Raw genomic sequence first — 15,142 nt, forward strand, 5'->3', positions numbered from 1 at the left:
TACCATCAGGAGTAAAGGGAAGGGATTTTGCTTTAGTAAAGGTGACTATGATGGTCTGAGACAGTATTTAAATTCTATAAATAATGGGACAAACTGATGTTACCAACAGCAAATTCAAAATGGGAAGCATTCAAAGAACTTATCTTGGAAGCTACTAGGTTTTACATACCAACTAAGAAAAATTGTTCAAGGTTTAGGCCTAAATGGATGTCAGATGAATTAATGAGACATACGGCAGAGAAGAAAAATCCATGGGATACATATAAATTAACACGTGACACAGAAGGCTATGATAGATATAAGCTAATCTGTAACCAAGTCACAAAGGAGGTTAGGCAGGCAAAGGTAGATTATGAGAAATCTTTGGCAAAAGGATGCAAAGAAAAACAGCAAAGAGTCCTTTACTTATGTAAACTCTAGAAGGAAGGGGATGAATCAGATTGGTCCACTTAATAACGATGGTTCAACTGTTGATGATCCTGCTCAGGTAGCTAACAAACTATATGAATATTTTGCATCGACATTCACACATGAGGAGTTATTCAGTGAGGGGAATGCCAGAGGTGTATTCAACTCTAGCAGTAAGCTACAGAATCTTGAAATAACTGGGAGTAAAGTGGAGGAGAAACTGTTGAAGATAAACACAAGAAAGGCACCCGGGGTGGATGGGATCTATCCAGTTATATTAAAGGAGGCAGCAAAGGAAGTAAACAAACCCTTAGACATAATTATGAGAGCTTCCTTGGACCCAGGGGAGGCACCCATAGACTGGAGATGTGCAAATGTGACCCCAATTCATAACGGAGGATCAAAGGCTGACACAAGTAATTATAGACCTGTGAGTTTAACTTCTGTTCCAGGGAAATTAATGGAGGCACTAGTTAAAGAAGCACTGCAGGATCACCTAGACAAGACTTCAGTTATAGCTCGGACACAGCATAGTTTGTTAAGAGAAAGTCTTGCCTGACCAATATGATTGGATACTATGATGCAGTCACAAAAGAACTGGATGCAGGGAATAACTTTGATATTATATATTTGGATCTTAGAAAGGCTTTTGATACTGTTGCACATGGAAGATTGCTACATAGATTGGAGCAGTGTGGCTTTGGAGGCAAATTGTTGCTATGGATAAAGGGATGGTTGAGGGGGAGAAGATAGAGAGTGGTAATCAATGGACACTGCTCATCAGTGTTGGGTCCATTATTCTTTTTTGTATTTATAAATGATATTGATGATGGTGTATCAAGCTTAATGTCCAAGTTTGCAGATGATACAAAGGTTGGCAGGGTTGTTAAGGACACTACTAAAGCTATGCTGCTGTAACAGGATCTGGAAAGGTTGAGCAGACGGGCTGAGAGGTGGCAAATGAAGTTTAACATTGACAAATGTAAAGTACTACATATGGGAAACAGCAACCCCTGAGCAACGTAACAGTTTTGTAGTACTACTGGTAGAGAATGAAAAGGACCTGGGGTAATTGTGCAGGCAGATATGAAGTTCTCTGAACAGTGCAGACTGGTTGCAAGATTAGCTCATGGTGCCTTGTCAATGAAATACAGGAATTTTTCTAGCACGGATAAGGAGGTGATTTTTCCCTTGTATAAGGCAATGGTCAGGCCACACCTTGAGTACTGTATACAGGTCTGGAGGCCTCATTTCAAGAAGGATGTAGAGCTGTTGGAATGAATACAGAGAAGGGCAACAAGATTAGTGAATGGAACAAAGGGTTGCTCTTACGAAGAAAGACTTAAATTTTGCAAATTACAATGTCTGGAGACTAGGCACCTGCAAGGTGATCTGATAGAGGTGTATAAAGCCTTGAATGGTTTAAGCATGCTCAATGCTGATGGGATTCTTCCTCTTGCTCAGAATAATCACCTGAGAGGGCATAAATTCAGATTGAGGAAAGACAGATGTATTTGCCTTTGCCTTTAGAAATTTGCCTTTAGCCAGCGGGTAGTTGGTTGGTGGAACAGACTTTTATCCCTTGTTGTGGACGTTGATAGACTAAATAAATTTAAGGTTCAGCTGGACAGGTATTTCGAACGAACGGAGGGGTGAAATGAAGTTTTTTTTTTTTTTTTTTTTGGCTGATGCTACATAAGCTTGCTTTCTTGCATCAAATGCCTCTACTAATGCTCCTAAAAAAAACGAAATAACAATAAATTATGTATCATCGGCGGAAAAAAAAAAAAAAACATTTCACACATCCATTCCCTCTAAATGTTTTTCCAGTTCCTCCTTGAATTTATTTAAGCTATCGACTTCCACAATTACAGATGGAAGTTTGTTCCAGTAATCAACTACCCGCTGGCTAAAGGCAAACTTTTGCCCGTCTGTTCCACATAGATGGGCGTTTCCTCAATTCGAATTTATGCCCCTGAGGTTCGTAATCTGAGCAAGAGGAAGAATCCCATCAGAACTGAGCCTGCTCAATCCATTCAAGGCTTTATACATCTCAATCGTATCACCTCACAGGTGCCTAGTCTCCAGATGTTGCAATTTGCAGAACTTAAGCCTTTCTTGGTAAGAGAATCCCTTCATTCCCCTCATATATGTAATAATATCATTTACATTGTATATTAGGGTACTATCCCCTGAAGAATCCATGTAAGATGTAATGCAGGATCATAATGCTGCTTATACTGCTAGGATACTATGTACAAGGTGTGGCTAAAATGAAATGATAATCTTTGCTTACCAAAGCCTTACTAATACACATGTCAACAACATTCATTGTGCTGTAGCTTGTTTTTCCTGTACAGATCAATTTTGGTTTTGTTGCAATTAAGTTTTGACCGAATTGTGCCTCTTTAAGTGAATCAGTGTTTTGATCCTTCGGCAGAAAAATGAGTGATTGTAATTTAGAGAAAAGAATTCTTGTTAAAGTTTTAGCGAAACTCTGTAAAAAAGGTGCAGAAACATTGGAGATATTATGGAAAGTGTACGGTGATGAAACCGCGAGTCGGCCACGTTTATAAGAATGGCACAAATGATTCAGATAGGGATGGGAAGATGTCCACGATGACAAAAAGCCAGGAAGACTGCCAACTTCAACAACGGATGAGAACATTGAAAAAAATCAAGAGATCGTATGCCAAGACCATTGGATGAGCATTCAACTAATCGTAAAACAGTTAATGTTGACAAAGAAACAGGAAGAATAATTTTGACAGAATAGTTGGGCATGAGGGGTCTGGCCCAAAATCTCGACAGTCAAAATCCCGACGGCCAGAATCCCGACAGCATCTACTATATTGTAAAAATATATGAATATAATTCTATATATTTATTAGTTTTTTAGTAAGTAAAATTTTACCTTATTAGATAAATTTGGTAGAAAGAATATAAATAAAAAATAAAAATTTTAACGACAAATACCTCTCTCAATTTGAAGACCATGTTTTCTGTTAGAGAAACAGTTTTAAAATACGATCAAAAAAATAAAAACAACTTAATTAATTTTACTTTATTGTATTGCATTTAATTGGTAATTTTTCAAGTCGAATTTTGGTATTTGTATAGGGCATTTGAGCAATAATTATACGTATAGTATTGAAATGCTAAAGAATACTTTCAGAATATGAAAATTTAGAGTAATGTATTTTAGCAATTGCGTCATAAATATTATTAGTATAACTAAAACTGTAATTATACAGGTATTTATTAGCTGTACTTTCACGAATTTCTTTGACAAGTACATTAGCCATAGTACATAGGTGCCTGCAGGATATTTTTAAAGGGGTAGCAGGTAAAAATATCCCATTTTCTTCTTCTTATTATTATTTTTATTATAATAATAATAAGAAAATGGGATTTTTTGTTAAAGATTCTGCAGTGGGAGAGGAAAGAGTTCTTCTATTTACAACAAAAGTAAATATTTAACGCCTATCATGTGCTCAATATTGGATTATGGATGGTACATTTAAAACTGTGTCTACAATTTTTTATCAATTATATAAAATACATGCATTCATCAGTAATGAAAACTATCGAATTCTTCCCTTAGTTTACGTGTTGATGATGAATAAGGGTGAAGAAAATTATAAATGTTTGTTTCTAGATATGATTGACTTTGCCAAAGAAAATGAAATTGAATTGAGATCACAGGCAATATTAACTGACCTGGAATTAGTTGCAATAAATGCCTCCAAAGATGAGTTCCCTAATGTGTCTAATAAGGTCTGTTTTTTCCACCTGGGGCAATGTGTTTGGAGAAAAATTCCAGCAAATGGACTGGCATCTCAGTATGACACCAATGAAGAATTTAGTCTGCTGCTTCGATATTTGTGTGCCTTGACATTTATTCCTTCTGGTGGTGAGATACCACAAGCATTTAGTTCTGAAGTCATATTTACCGAGGGATGATAATGATGTGATAGAGTGGTTTGAAGACAATTATATATATGGAAGAATTAGACGGTATATGCGTAATGGTACGGTAATTCGTGCTCCACCATTATTTCCACCAACATTATGGTCCATATACGATTCCATTCAACTCGGAATTCCACACACCCAAAACAGTGTTGAGGCTTGGCATAGAAGATGGGAGTACATAGATGGACGAGCGGACGAGCACATATTGGCATATATAGGGTCATCGAGGAATTTCAGAAAGAACAGCAACAGGTCAATAACCAGGCTGAATGCATACACCGTGGTGAATCCTGTCCAAAATGCAAGAAGGCGACAGTCGAGAGAGAAACAAGAATGGGATGTGAACGATCATGAAAATAGACCTGTGATGGATTCGCAGTGCGCAATACCTTTGTGGTATTGCGCACAATGTATCTTTATAAATATTATTTTATTTTATATAAAATATTAGCATTATCATATACTGTTTGCATAACTGCAATGTACATGATCCATGTGTTTAAATAAAATTTTTATGTTTTTAGCGGCCGTTTTTATTACACGAAAAACACTTTTTATCGCAAACAGTTTCTGAGATATGGACTGACTCTAATTTTGTTTTTTAAAATACAATTAATATGTCGGGATTTTGGGCAGCACCAGGGCATGAGAAAGGGGTGCGTGCAAATGGTTCTGCAGTGAGAAAGTTTTTAACAAAAAATAAGGTTACAAGAGCACCCACCTCGTTTTTCCAGATTGGGCACTGTGCAACTTTTTTCTGTTCCTGAAAATTAAAATCCACCTCAAAGGAAACCGATTTGAGGACTTAGCAGACATTCAGAAGAATAACAGAGCAATTAAAGGCAGTATCTTCCAATGATTTCTGCTGCTGTTTCAGATCTTGTTAATCACGAATGGAGTATTGCATAGGTGTGGCTGGAGAGTACTGTTTGTTATGTTTGTTATTTGGTTTTCAGGAGCATTAGCAACTAAGGCCATATTGCTCCGGGGATATGCGGTGGTCATTCCCTGACCTTTCTGCATCCTCCGTATTTGGTGGTCACAGGCTCGAACCTCGGTCTAATCAAGAAGTGTGTGCTATGCACTGCTGCTCCTGCCCACCTGGCTACGGAGATGCCTTGGAGAGTACTTTGAAGAAGATAAATATTGAAATTGTTGTATTTAAAATAAAAATATTTTGTTTCTTTTTAGCTGCATCTTGTGCGTGCGTGTGTTATTTTATTTATTTATTTTTTTAAACTAATATCTGCTAGAGGAAGCTGTAAAAATGAATTCATCCAGGGAGTATCAAAATTTCCTAAAAACAGAATTATGATAGAATTATAATATGATATTTAATACAAATAATTTTTATATTAAAATATAAAAATAGGAGGGATTGCACAGGAGGGATTGCTTCTACAGGGATGGGATACACTTAAATAGAAAGGGTGCAAGAATATTTGCTGATGCTATCGAGGCAGTGTTAGGTGGGTCGGAAAACTGCTAGCTTGGGGGGATACAAAGACAAATAGATTAACAGTAGCCACTGGCAGAGGTGAAAGAGATTCTTGCACTGCTTCTATTGGAATGAGCAGAAGCCTGAAAAACAAGATTCAGGATATTTTAGAGACTGCTGGGAGTCATTGCGGTACAAGTAAACACATGGGTTGTGTTAGGGTAGCTAAGAATAGAAATAGGTGCATGTATACTTGCGTGTACACCAATGCTAGGAGTTTAGTAAATAAATTTGATGAATTTGAGGTATTGCTCAAAACATCAAAGGCATATATTGTTGGGATATCAGAGACTTGGTGTCACACAGATATAAGGAATGCAGAACTGGAATTTGGGGAGTACAACGTCTACAGAAACGATAGACTGGATAGGAAGGGAGGAGGGGTTATGCTATTAGTTAAAAAATACATAAAATCCAAGGAAGTGAAGCCAGTGGACATCTCTGGACAGTGCAGTGTCGAGTCAGTTTGGTGTGACATAAGCATTGGGAGATCAAAATTGAGAGTAGGAGTGTGCTATAGGCCTAATGACTCTGATGAGTATAATAAGAAACTGTACAGGGAAATAGAGTGGGCCAGTAAATCAGAGTCTTATAATGGGAGATTTTAATTTCCCAGATACTGACTGGAATTTGTGGGCTGGTCACTCACACACTAGCAAGGCTTTTGTGGATTTATTGGATGATTGTTTTCTACATCAGCATGTTCGGGAGGCAACCAGAGGGAGGAATACTCTTGATTTGATTATCAGCAGTGATTCTTCATGCATTAAGAATCTGCAGATAAATGAACCACTAGGTGGCAGTGATCACAGTGTGCTGAAGTGGGATTTACTCAAAGAGGTAACTACCATTAGGGGTAAAGGGAAGGGTTATTGCTTTCGTAAAGGCGACTACGATGGACTGAGACAGTATTTAAATTCTATACAGTGGGACCAACTGATGATGTTACCAACAGTAAATGCAAAATGGGAAGCATTCAAAGAACTTATCTTGGAAGCTACTAGACTTTACATACCAACTAAGAAATATTGTTCAAGGTTTAGGCCTAAATGGATGTCAGATGAACTGATGAGGCATATGGCAGAGAAGAAACATGCATGGGATACATACAAATTAACACACGACACAGAAGCCTATGATAGATACAAGTTGATCTGTAACCAAGTTACAAAGCAGGTTAGGCAGGCGAAGGCAGATTACGAGAAATCTTTGGCAAGGGATGCAAAGAAAAACAGCAAAGAGTTCTTTACTTATGTAAACTCTAGAAGGAAGGGGATGAATCAGATTGGTCCACTTGATATCGATGGGTCAACTGTTGATGATCCTGCTCAGGTAGCTAACAAACTAAATGAATATTTTGCATCGACATTCACACATGAGGAGTTATTTAGCGAGGGGAAAGCCAGAGGTGTATTCAACTCTAGCAGTAAGCTAGAGAATCTTGTAATAACTGAGAGTAAAGTGGAGGAGAAATTGTTGAAGATAAACACAAGAAAGGCACCTGGGGTGGATGGGATCTATCCAGTTATATTAAAGGAGGCAGCAAAGGAAGTAAGCAAACCCTTAGCCATAATTATGAGAGCTTCCTTGGACTCAGGGGAGATACCCATAGACTGGAGATGTGCAAATGTGACCCCAATACACAAAGGAGGATCAAAAGCTGACACAAGCAATTATAGACCTGTGAGTTTAACTTCTGTTCCAGGAAAATTAATGGAGGCACTAGTTAAAGAAGCACTGCAGGATCATTTAGACAAGACTTCAGTTATAGCTCGGACACAGCATGGTTTTGTTAAGGGGAAGTCTTGCCTGACCAATTTGATTGGATACTATGATGCAGTCACAAAGGAACTGGATGCAGGGAATAACTTTGATATTATATACTTGGACCTTAGAAAGGCTTTTGATACTGTTGCACATGGAAGACTGCTGCACAAATTGGAGCAGTGTAACATTGGAGGCAAATTGCTGCTGTGGGTAAAGGGGTGGCTGAGGGGGAGAAGACAGAGTGGTAATCAATGGACACTGCTCATCGTGGACTAATGTTATTAGTGGAGTCCCTCAGGGCTCAGTGTTGGGTCCATTATTGTTTTCTGTATTCATAAATGATATTGATGATGGTATATCAAGCTTAATATCGAAGTTTGCAGACGATACAAAGGTAGGCAGGGTTGTCAAGGACACTACTGACACTATGCTGCTGCAACAGGATCTGGAAAGGTTGAGCAGATGGGCTGAGAGGTGGCAAATGAAGTTTAACATTGACAAATGTAAAGTACTACACATGGGAAACAGCAACCCCAGAGCAACGTATCAACTCTGTGGTATTACACTTACAGTGGTAGAGAATGAAAGGGACCTGGGGGGTGGTTGTGCAGGCAGATATGAAGTTCTCTGAGCAGTGCAGACGGGCTGCCAGAGTAGCTCATGGTGTATTGTCAATGATATATAGGAATTTTTCTAGCAGGGATAAGGAGGTTATTATTCCCTTGTATAAGGCAATGGTCAGGCCACACCTGGAGTACTGTATACAGGCCTGGAGGCCTCATTTCAAGAAGGATGTAGAGCTGCTGGAACGAGTACAGAGAAGGGCAACAAGATTAGTGAATGGAACAAAGGGGTGCTCTTTACGAAGAAAGGCTTAAGATTTGCAAATTACAGTGTCTGGAGACTTGGCACCAGCGAGGTGATCTGATAGAGGTGTATAAAGCATTGAATGGTTTGAGCATGCTCAATGCTGATGGGATTCTTCCTCTCGCTCAGAATAATCACCTGAGAGGGCATAAATTCAAATTGAGGAAAGACAGATGTAGGATAGACGTGCGGAAATTTGCCTTTAGCTAGCGAGTGGTTGGTTGGTGGAACAGACTTCCATCCCTTGTCGTGGAAGTTGATAGCCTAAATAAGTTTAAGGCTCAGCTGGACAGGTATTTTGAACGAACAGAGGGGTGAAGTGGGAGTGGTTTTTTTTTTTTTTTTTTTTTGGCTGATGCTGCATAAGCTTGCTTTCTTGCATCAAATGCCTCTACTAATGCTAATGCTAATGCTAATATGTACATATGACAAAAAGACAATTAAGAACAATAAAATTTCAAAAAAGTCTTACTTAGGATGGAGAGGAGGAACAATTAAAGTATGTAATTTGCGACAACCGGATCCCAAAGACCATAAAGATTCTGGTGTTGCAGGAAAATACTGACTAAAATAAGCTAATCTTGTCAAATGATGGCAATGGCAACTTGCTAACCAAAGGCTCCTAAGAATAACAGAAAAATTACAATAAAATGAGAATTATAGAATAAGTTAAAATTAAACTGAAAGTATGTATTAAATTGTAAATTTCTTACTATTCAATAAAAAAGCAAACAGTACACATTATTTTAAATTATTTATTATGCAAGCCGATAGAACATTTTGGTCAACAAACTGGCTTTGGCTGATTTGCAATGACAACTAATTTAAAGTGACGAAATTCTGTAAAAACTAAAAGCAGGGGAGGGATAAGTTTTGGTAAACTGCAGCATCAATCAGCAGAAAAATAAAAAGAATTTAGTCAGTTGCACCTAATATAATGGCCCATAATGCAAGAAACTGTATGCAGAATATTTCTGATGTATCTCTACCTTATAAAACTCCGTTAATTCCACAGTGTAGAATAATAGCTACTACTATCTCCTCCTCTTCATCAGCAGAATTTATCTCTTCACTGCCATTTATTTTCTGTAATTCAACCACTTCCCTAAGCTGCAGGAACAACAATCAATTAATGTTGTTTCTTTGTGACTGTTGTTTACTATTTTGAGGGGGGGCAGAGTTGAAATTTGTCACATTGACTTTGTTATAATGAACCAGTTCCTATGGTACATTACAAGGGTTACTCAAAAAATGTCTGTAATAAAGAAGCATAGCCTACTTTTTTTCCTCAATACTGTTATATATTCTCTTGAGTTCAATACATATCCTTCATTTCAAGGAAAAGAGGAAATGCCTAAAAAATAAGCCTGAAGTCTTTGTTCTAGTCATTGAAAAAGCCACCTACAGCTTCCTTGAGCTTTCTTTTTATCACTTGGAAATCATGCCTATACAGGAGTTTCTTCAGATTTTTGAAGAAATAATCACTGGGAGGCCAGGTCTGGTCTATAAGGTGAATAGTTCAATTCCCGAAATCTGCAATTTTTCAGATTTGCTTTATTAGACCTCTGTACAGGAGCACTGTTGTAAAGAAGCAAGTCACCTTGTGTCAATTTCCCTCTTCTCTGTTCTTTTATAGCCCCTATTAACTGTTTGAGAACAGCATATTCAACTCCAGTGATTGTTTTATTATGTGGAATGTAGTCAATCAAAAGAATTCTTTCCATATTCCAAAAAATGGTGGCCATGATCTTCCTTGTAGAAGGCTGAGTTCTGAATTTTTTGGATAGTGGTGACTCATGGTGTTTCCATTGCATGGACTCCTTTTCTGTTTTCAGATCCCAGTGATGAATCCACATTTCAAATCAATTACAATTCTTGAAAGAAATGCTTGTGAATCTGCATCATGCATATTCCCTAAGCTGCAGGAACAACAATCAATTAATGTAGTTTCTTTGTGACTGTTGTTTACTATTTGGGGTGGTGCAAGGTTGAAATTGGCACATTGACTTTGTCATAATGAACCAGTACCATAGGAATTGATTCATTATGAAAAATGGCACCATTTCAAGGGTTATTGGCCTGTCATCAATGGGCAGTGATTAGTTTATTATTATGTACACCACCAGGCATCTCTCATATTGTGGAGTTATACTTCATAACTGGGTTGGCATGATTACAACAACAGGGCACACCTGCCCACTGATGATAGGCCAATAAGCCTTGAAACAGTACTGTCTGGGTGGTGGTGGTATCTGTTGAGAATAAGTAACAATAGTCGTCTCTATTAGTGAAGCGTTAGTTATTTGAGGTACTGCAATATCATGGTAACTCGTTGTGAAGGTAATCATAACATGAGGTACAATTAAATTGATGCCATCCAATAAAACTACTTTGTAGTTCAGTACAAACAAAACATTGTGAATTATCACTGCCAGTTCTATAGAAAAACAGAAAGTACACCTTAGAAAGAAAGCAAAGTTTATTCTGCTGTGGATATTAAGATGGTTGAATTTTTAATACCACACATACTTTATTAGTTTATTACATAAGTAAATATTTTTACATGAGTAAATACAAAATTTCATAAAACTTTTATAAAAAAATTCATATTTTATATAAAAAATACATATTAACCATTTATATTTGTCGCATTGTTGATATGAAAAAAAAAAACAAAACACATTCATTAGAGTAATAGGTTTCAATTTTTTCTAATTACCATAAAAAAATAAAATTATTTTATTTACATTAAATAATTATATTTAATTATTTATTTAAATAATTATATAAATTTGTATATAAGATAAAATGTGCTAGAGATTTTTCTATACAAATATAATTTGAGATTAGTTTACACACCTTTCTGTAAAAAGGTTACCACACGACACAATACTCAGTGTAGTCAAGGTATGTTGGGCTGAAATTAATATAGCTTCTAGTCCAGGTTCAAGTTTTCCCCTGAATAAGAAAAATCATTTTAAATTACGTAAAATAAAAATAAGAGACTGAAATTACTCTATTTAATAAACATGATTCAAAGCAGATGCACTTTTTAAAAAAATGAATAAACAATTTAAAATGATACAAAACCACAAGTTTTTGGTAATACTTATTAAGAAAAATATATATATTTCTTTATAATCAAATAACTTAAAATCTATCCAAACAACTAAAAATAATTCCAGTCAAAATAAAAAAAATAATTAATTAATTAATTGAGCTGAACTGAATGTTTAAAATACCTTGTAGCTTTAAGGTATTGTTCGGTTGATTCTTTTGTTTGCTTCTTCTTTGCTTTTACTTTCAAGGCTGTAACAATGTTCATAAAGTAAAACTAATACTCACAGAACAAAAAAAAAAAAAAAGTCAAAAAGTCACAAATTTTTATCTATAAATTATAATCTACTAAAACTAAAAGAGAAACTCACACAAAAAAAAGATGTGCACAAAATAAAATAAAAGAAAGAGAACCTAACCTATAATAGAGTTAATTATAGGTTTTGATGTTGCAAGATATTCTGAACTAACTCCCTTTCATGCCACATTTTACTGTAGATCTGAAGAGTTTAATTCCGTGGTGCTTTTCACCTTCTGTTAGCCCCTCGCAACAACAAACCACAAGACTGCTGTTAGCTGAATACGTTCTGGTTGTTGGACCATTCTTGGAACAATCCATGTGTGTGGATGCTCTACAGGCAGCAGTGCCCGCGATACTTGCACCATCATGTCTGGCTCCGACTATCATGTTGTGCTCAAAATCACTTAGGCTGAGCTGCTCGCCCATTCTCTTGCTGAATTGAAGCCAGACAGACATATAATTTTATGTAGCTTGATACAGATATGTGATGCTATCCCTGATGGGGCAGTGGATTCTTTGGATGATGGGGGTGTACCTAATACATTAGCTATACAATATATTCAAACATATGTATGCTAATTCATATATAGTTAAATATCTATACAGCGTAACTATTTTATGGAGTAAATTCTGGTGGTATCTATAAAAAATATTATTATTAAACAAGCAGTAAGGTCCAAGCTATAAATAGAGGCCTGTATGGATGGATGGAGATATCAGTTAATATAAGGGTGTTCAAATATAAACAGGAATTCATTTATATCTATATCATTGTATAGATACTATATAATGATATAGTATCTAACTTATGCTATTTTTCTACATAATCTTTTCCCTTGGAATCAATACACTTACACCAATGATTTGGTCGGTGCATGTGTACTCAATACTATACTCAGATAGAGTACCATCACTCAAAAAAGACAGTGATATCTTTATTGAGCTTTGCATATATTCAATGGCCTAATCACTGTTCTTGAATCTTCTCTCCCTTCCAAAAGCTCCTTCAGGGCTAAAAACAGTGTAATTCTGATAATGCTAAATCAGAACCATATGGATCATAGGTCCTACTTAAATTTTCAAATCATGTCCATTGTTGAGGCAGCAATATGTGCATGAGCATCATCCTGTGACTTTCTGCACTTGGGCCTGAGGGCTCACCACTTTTTTCGGTTAGAAAGATTCATTAATAGCTGCATTAATGGTGTTTCATTCTGTTAATTCTGTGTTTCATTCTGTTCATTCTGTTAAAAAATCTACATAGAAAGTTCTCTTCCAATCCTAAAAAACATAGCCATTAGCTTGCCCTGGGAATAAATTGTTCTTACTTCTTTTTGTAGTAGAGATGTGTTTTTTGGAACTAGTGCATTCTTGTTTGTTTAAATTCAGGAATGAAATAGTACACCCAAGTTTCATTATTTGTTATAATATTCTGCAAAAATCTGATTTCTTCCCCATATCAACTCAGCAGCTGATGAATGATTTGCAAATGATTATGTCTTTGTTTTTTTAATAGAAGGCAAGGAACCAGTCCTGTACCCACTTTACAGAACTTCTTAAAATAATTTATAAAAAATTTTTTAACACTTCCAACACTGATTTGTAATGTTTCAGCAATTTCATTAATATTTTTTTGTCTATCTTCCCAAAATCATTAATAACCTGTTCTTTGTTTTCAAGGTCTATGGAGGTTCAAGGCCTGCACAGATACTTCATTCTTGATGTGGTCTCATCCTTCCTTAAGCAACTTACACCAATCAGATGACTTACTTTTTGAAAGAAAATTTTCACCACAACTGGTTTTAAATTTCAAAAATATTTCACTGTTTCATGTTTTTGTTTATGATAAATCTGATAACATACTGTGCAATGCTAACAATACCACTTCAATTGTGTTTACAAATGCATTATGAAGATTACATTAATCACATCTATGGCAATATGCCAGAGGGAGTAAGGATTAATGACCATTTGTATTAATATGACACAATTCCTGTTTAGGATTAATGGATTAATGAGTAAGGATTAATGACCATTTGTATTAATATGACACAATTCCTGTTTAGGATTAATGGATTAATGAGTAAGGATTAATGACCATTTGTATTAATGACCATTTGTATTAATATGACACAATTCCTGTTTACATATACAAACACTCCTTGGATCTGTTAAAGTACCCAATGCAGTTCATTTTTGCCAGTCTATTTGAAAGACTGGCAAAAATAGACAGAAGTTAATAGCATTATACTGAGAAAGGACTTATCTAAAAGTACATTAGAAGTTCCAAGTTTCAGCTACTTTACTCTTTTTATGGGACATATAGTTTATTCAGAACAGACTGGCTGAAAAAACTCTCGAGGTATTCTGGGTTAGTGGAAAATTCATTTAGAATTTAGATGTGAAAATCCATTTGTAAAGAAGTGCTAACAAATCCATTAAAATAAACTTTGGTACATGTTATATATTATTAATACAGCATTTGTCAGAGAATATTTAAAAAAATTAAGTTTTACCTAGATAAAATGAAGGTGCACAAGTTTAATCAGAAGTCAACAAAAGAAAGCAAGTGGTCTATTGCAACTGGTTTTTGCAACACCTTGTGCATGGGATGGATATTCTGGACAAGATATTTTTCACAGATGCACCTTGATTTCATCTAAGTGGATTTCAAAGGCCAAAATACATATACATAGGCTACTGAAAATCCATAAATATTGCATGAGGAGCCATTGCAATTACAAAAAATAGCAATGGCTCCTCATGCAATGTCAGGAGCATCACCAGGCCTATCTCTTTTTAAGGAGGTAGTATCATGTCAGGAACACTGCTACCCTCAAACAGACAAATGAAGAATGTAGAAAGATCACTTCCAACAAGAAGCTTGCTACCTCCTATATGTCTCCATGCCAGTGGTGGAATCTGTTTTCACAGGTTGTGTAAAGTTGAAAGGACTCTGGCTGCTATAATCACCAGGCTTGAACTTTAACTGACACCTTCCTACAGAAATACTTAATGGTGAATATTTATATAAACAACCCACACACCCAGCAGGAATAACAGGACAACATTACCAGACCCATTAATTACATTAGCCAAGATATGCAGTAGTGTGCTGCCATGATGCACACTGATTTTATAAAATTCCTATAAATCAATTTTCATGTAATTATGTCTATTTAGTCTGGGTGACCCAGCTAAAGAATCAACCCATGTACTATAAAGCAATTTAATTTGACTACACATTTCAGAACTAATACCTTATAACT

General features: G+C 36.0%; 1 protein-coding gene across 1 annotated transcript in view; it reads right to left on the reverse strand.

Annotated features, from left to right (window-relative positions):
• LOC150077902 (uncharacterized) overlaps positions 1 to 15,142 on the reverse strand; it is a 75,659-nt gene that overhangs the window by 18,471 nt on the left and 42,046 nt on the right. Inside the window, exons 10-12 of the mRNA XM_090384400.1 lie at positions 11,758 to 11,824; positions 11,375 to 11,473; positions 8,988 to 9,137 (exon numbers count right to left, since the gene is read on the reverse strand). Of these exons, the coding sequence (XP_090240526.1) occupies positions 8,988 to 9,137; positions 11,375 to 11,473; positions 11,758 to 11,824 (316 nt within the window). The remainder of the gene's footprint in view (positions 1 to 8,987; positions 9,138 to 11,374; positions 11,474 to 11,757; positions 11,825 to 15,142) is intronic.

This window comes from Mastigoproctus giganteus, chromosome 11, assembly GCF_048544385.1.
Source record: "Mastigoproctus giganteus isolate SK-2022 chromosome 11, ASM4854438v1, whole genome shotgun sequence".
NCBI lineage: Eukaryota > Metazoa > Arthropoda > Arachnida > Uropygi > Thelyphonidae > Mastigoproctus > Mastigoproctus giganteus.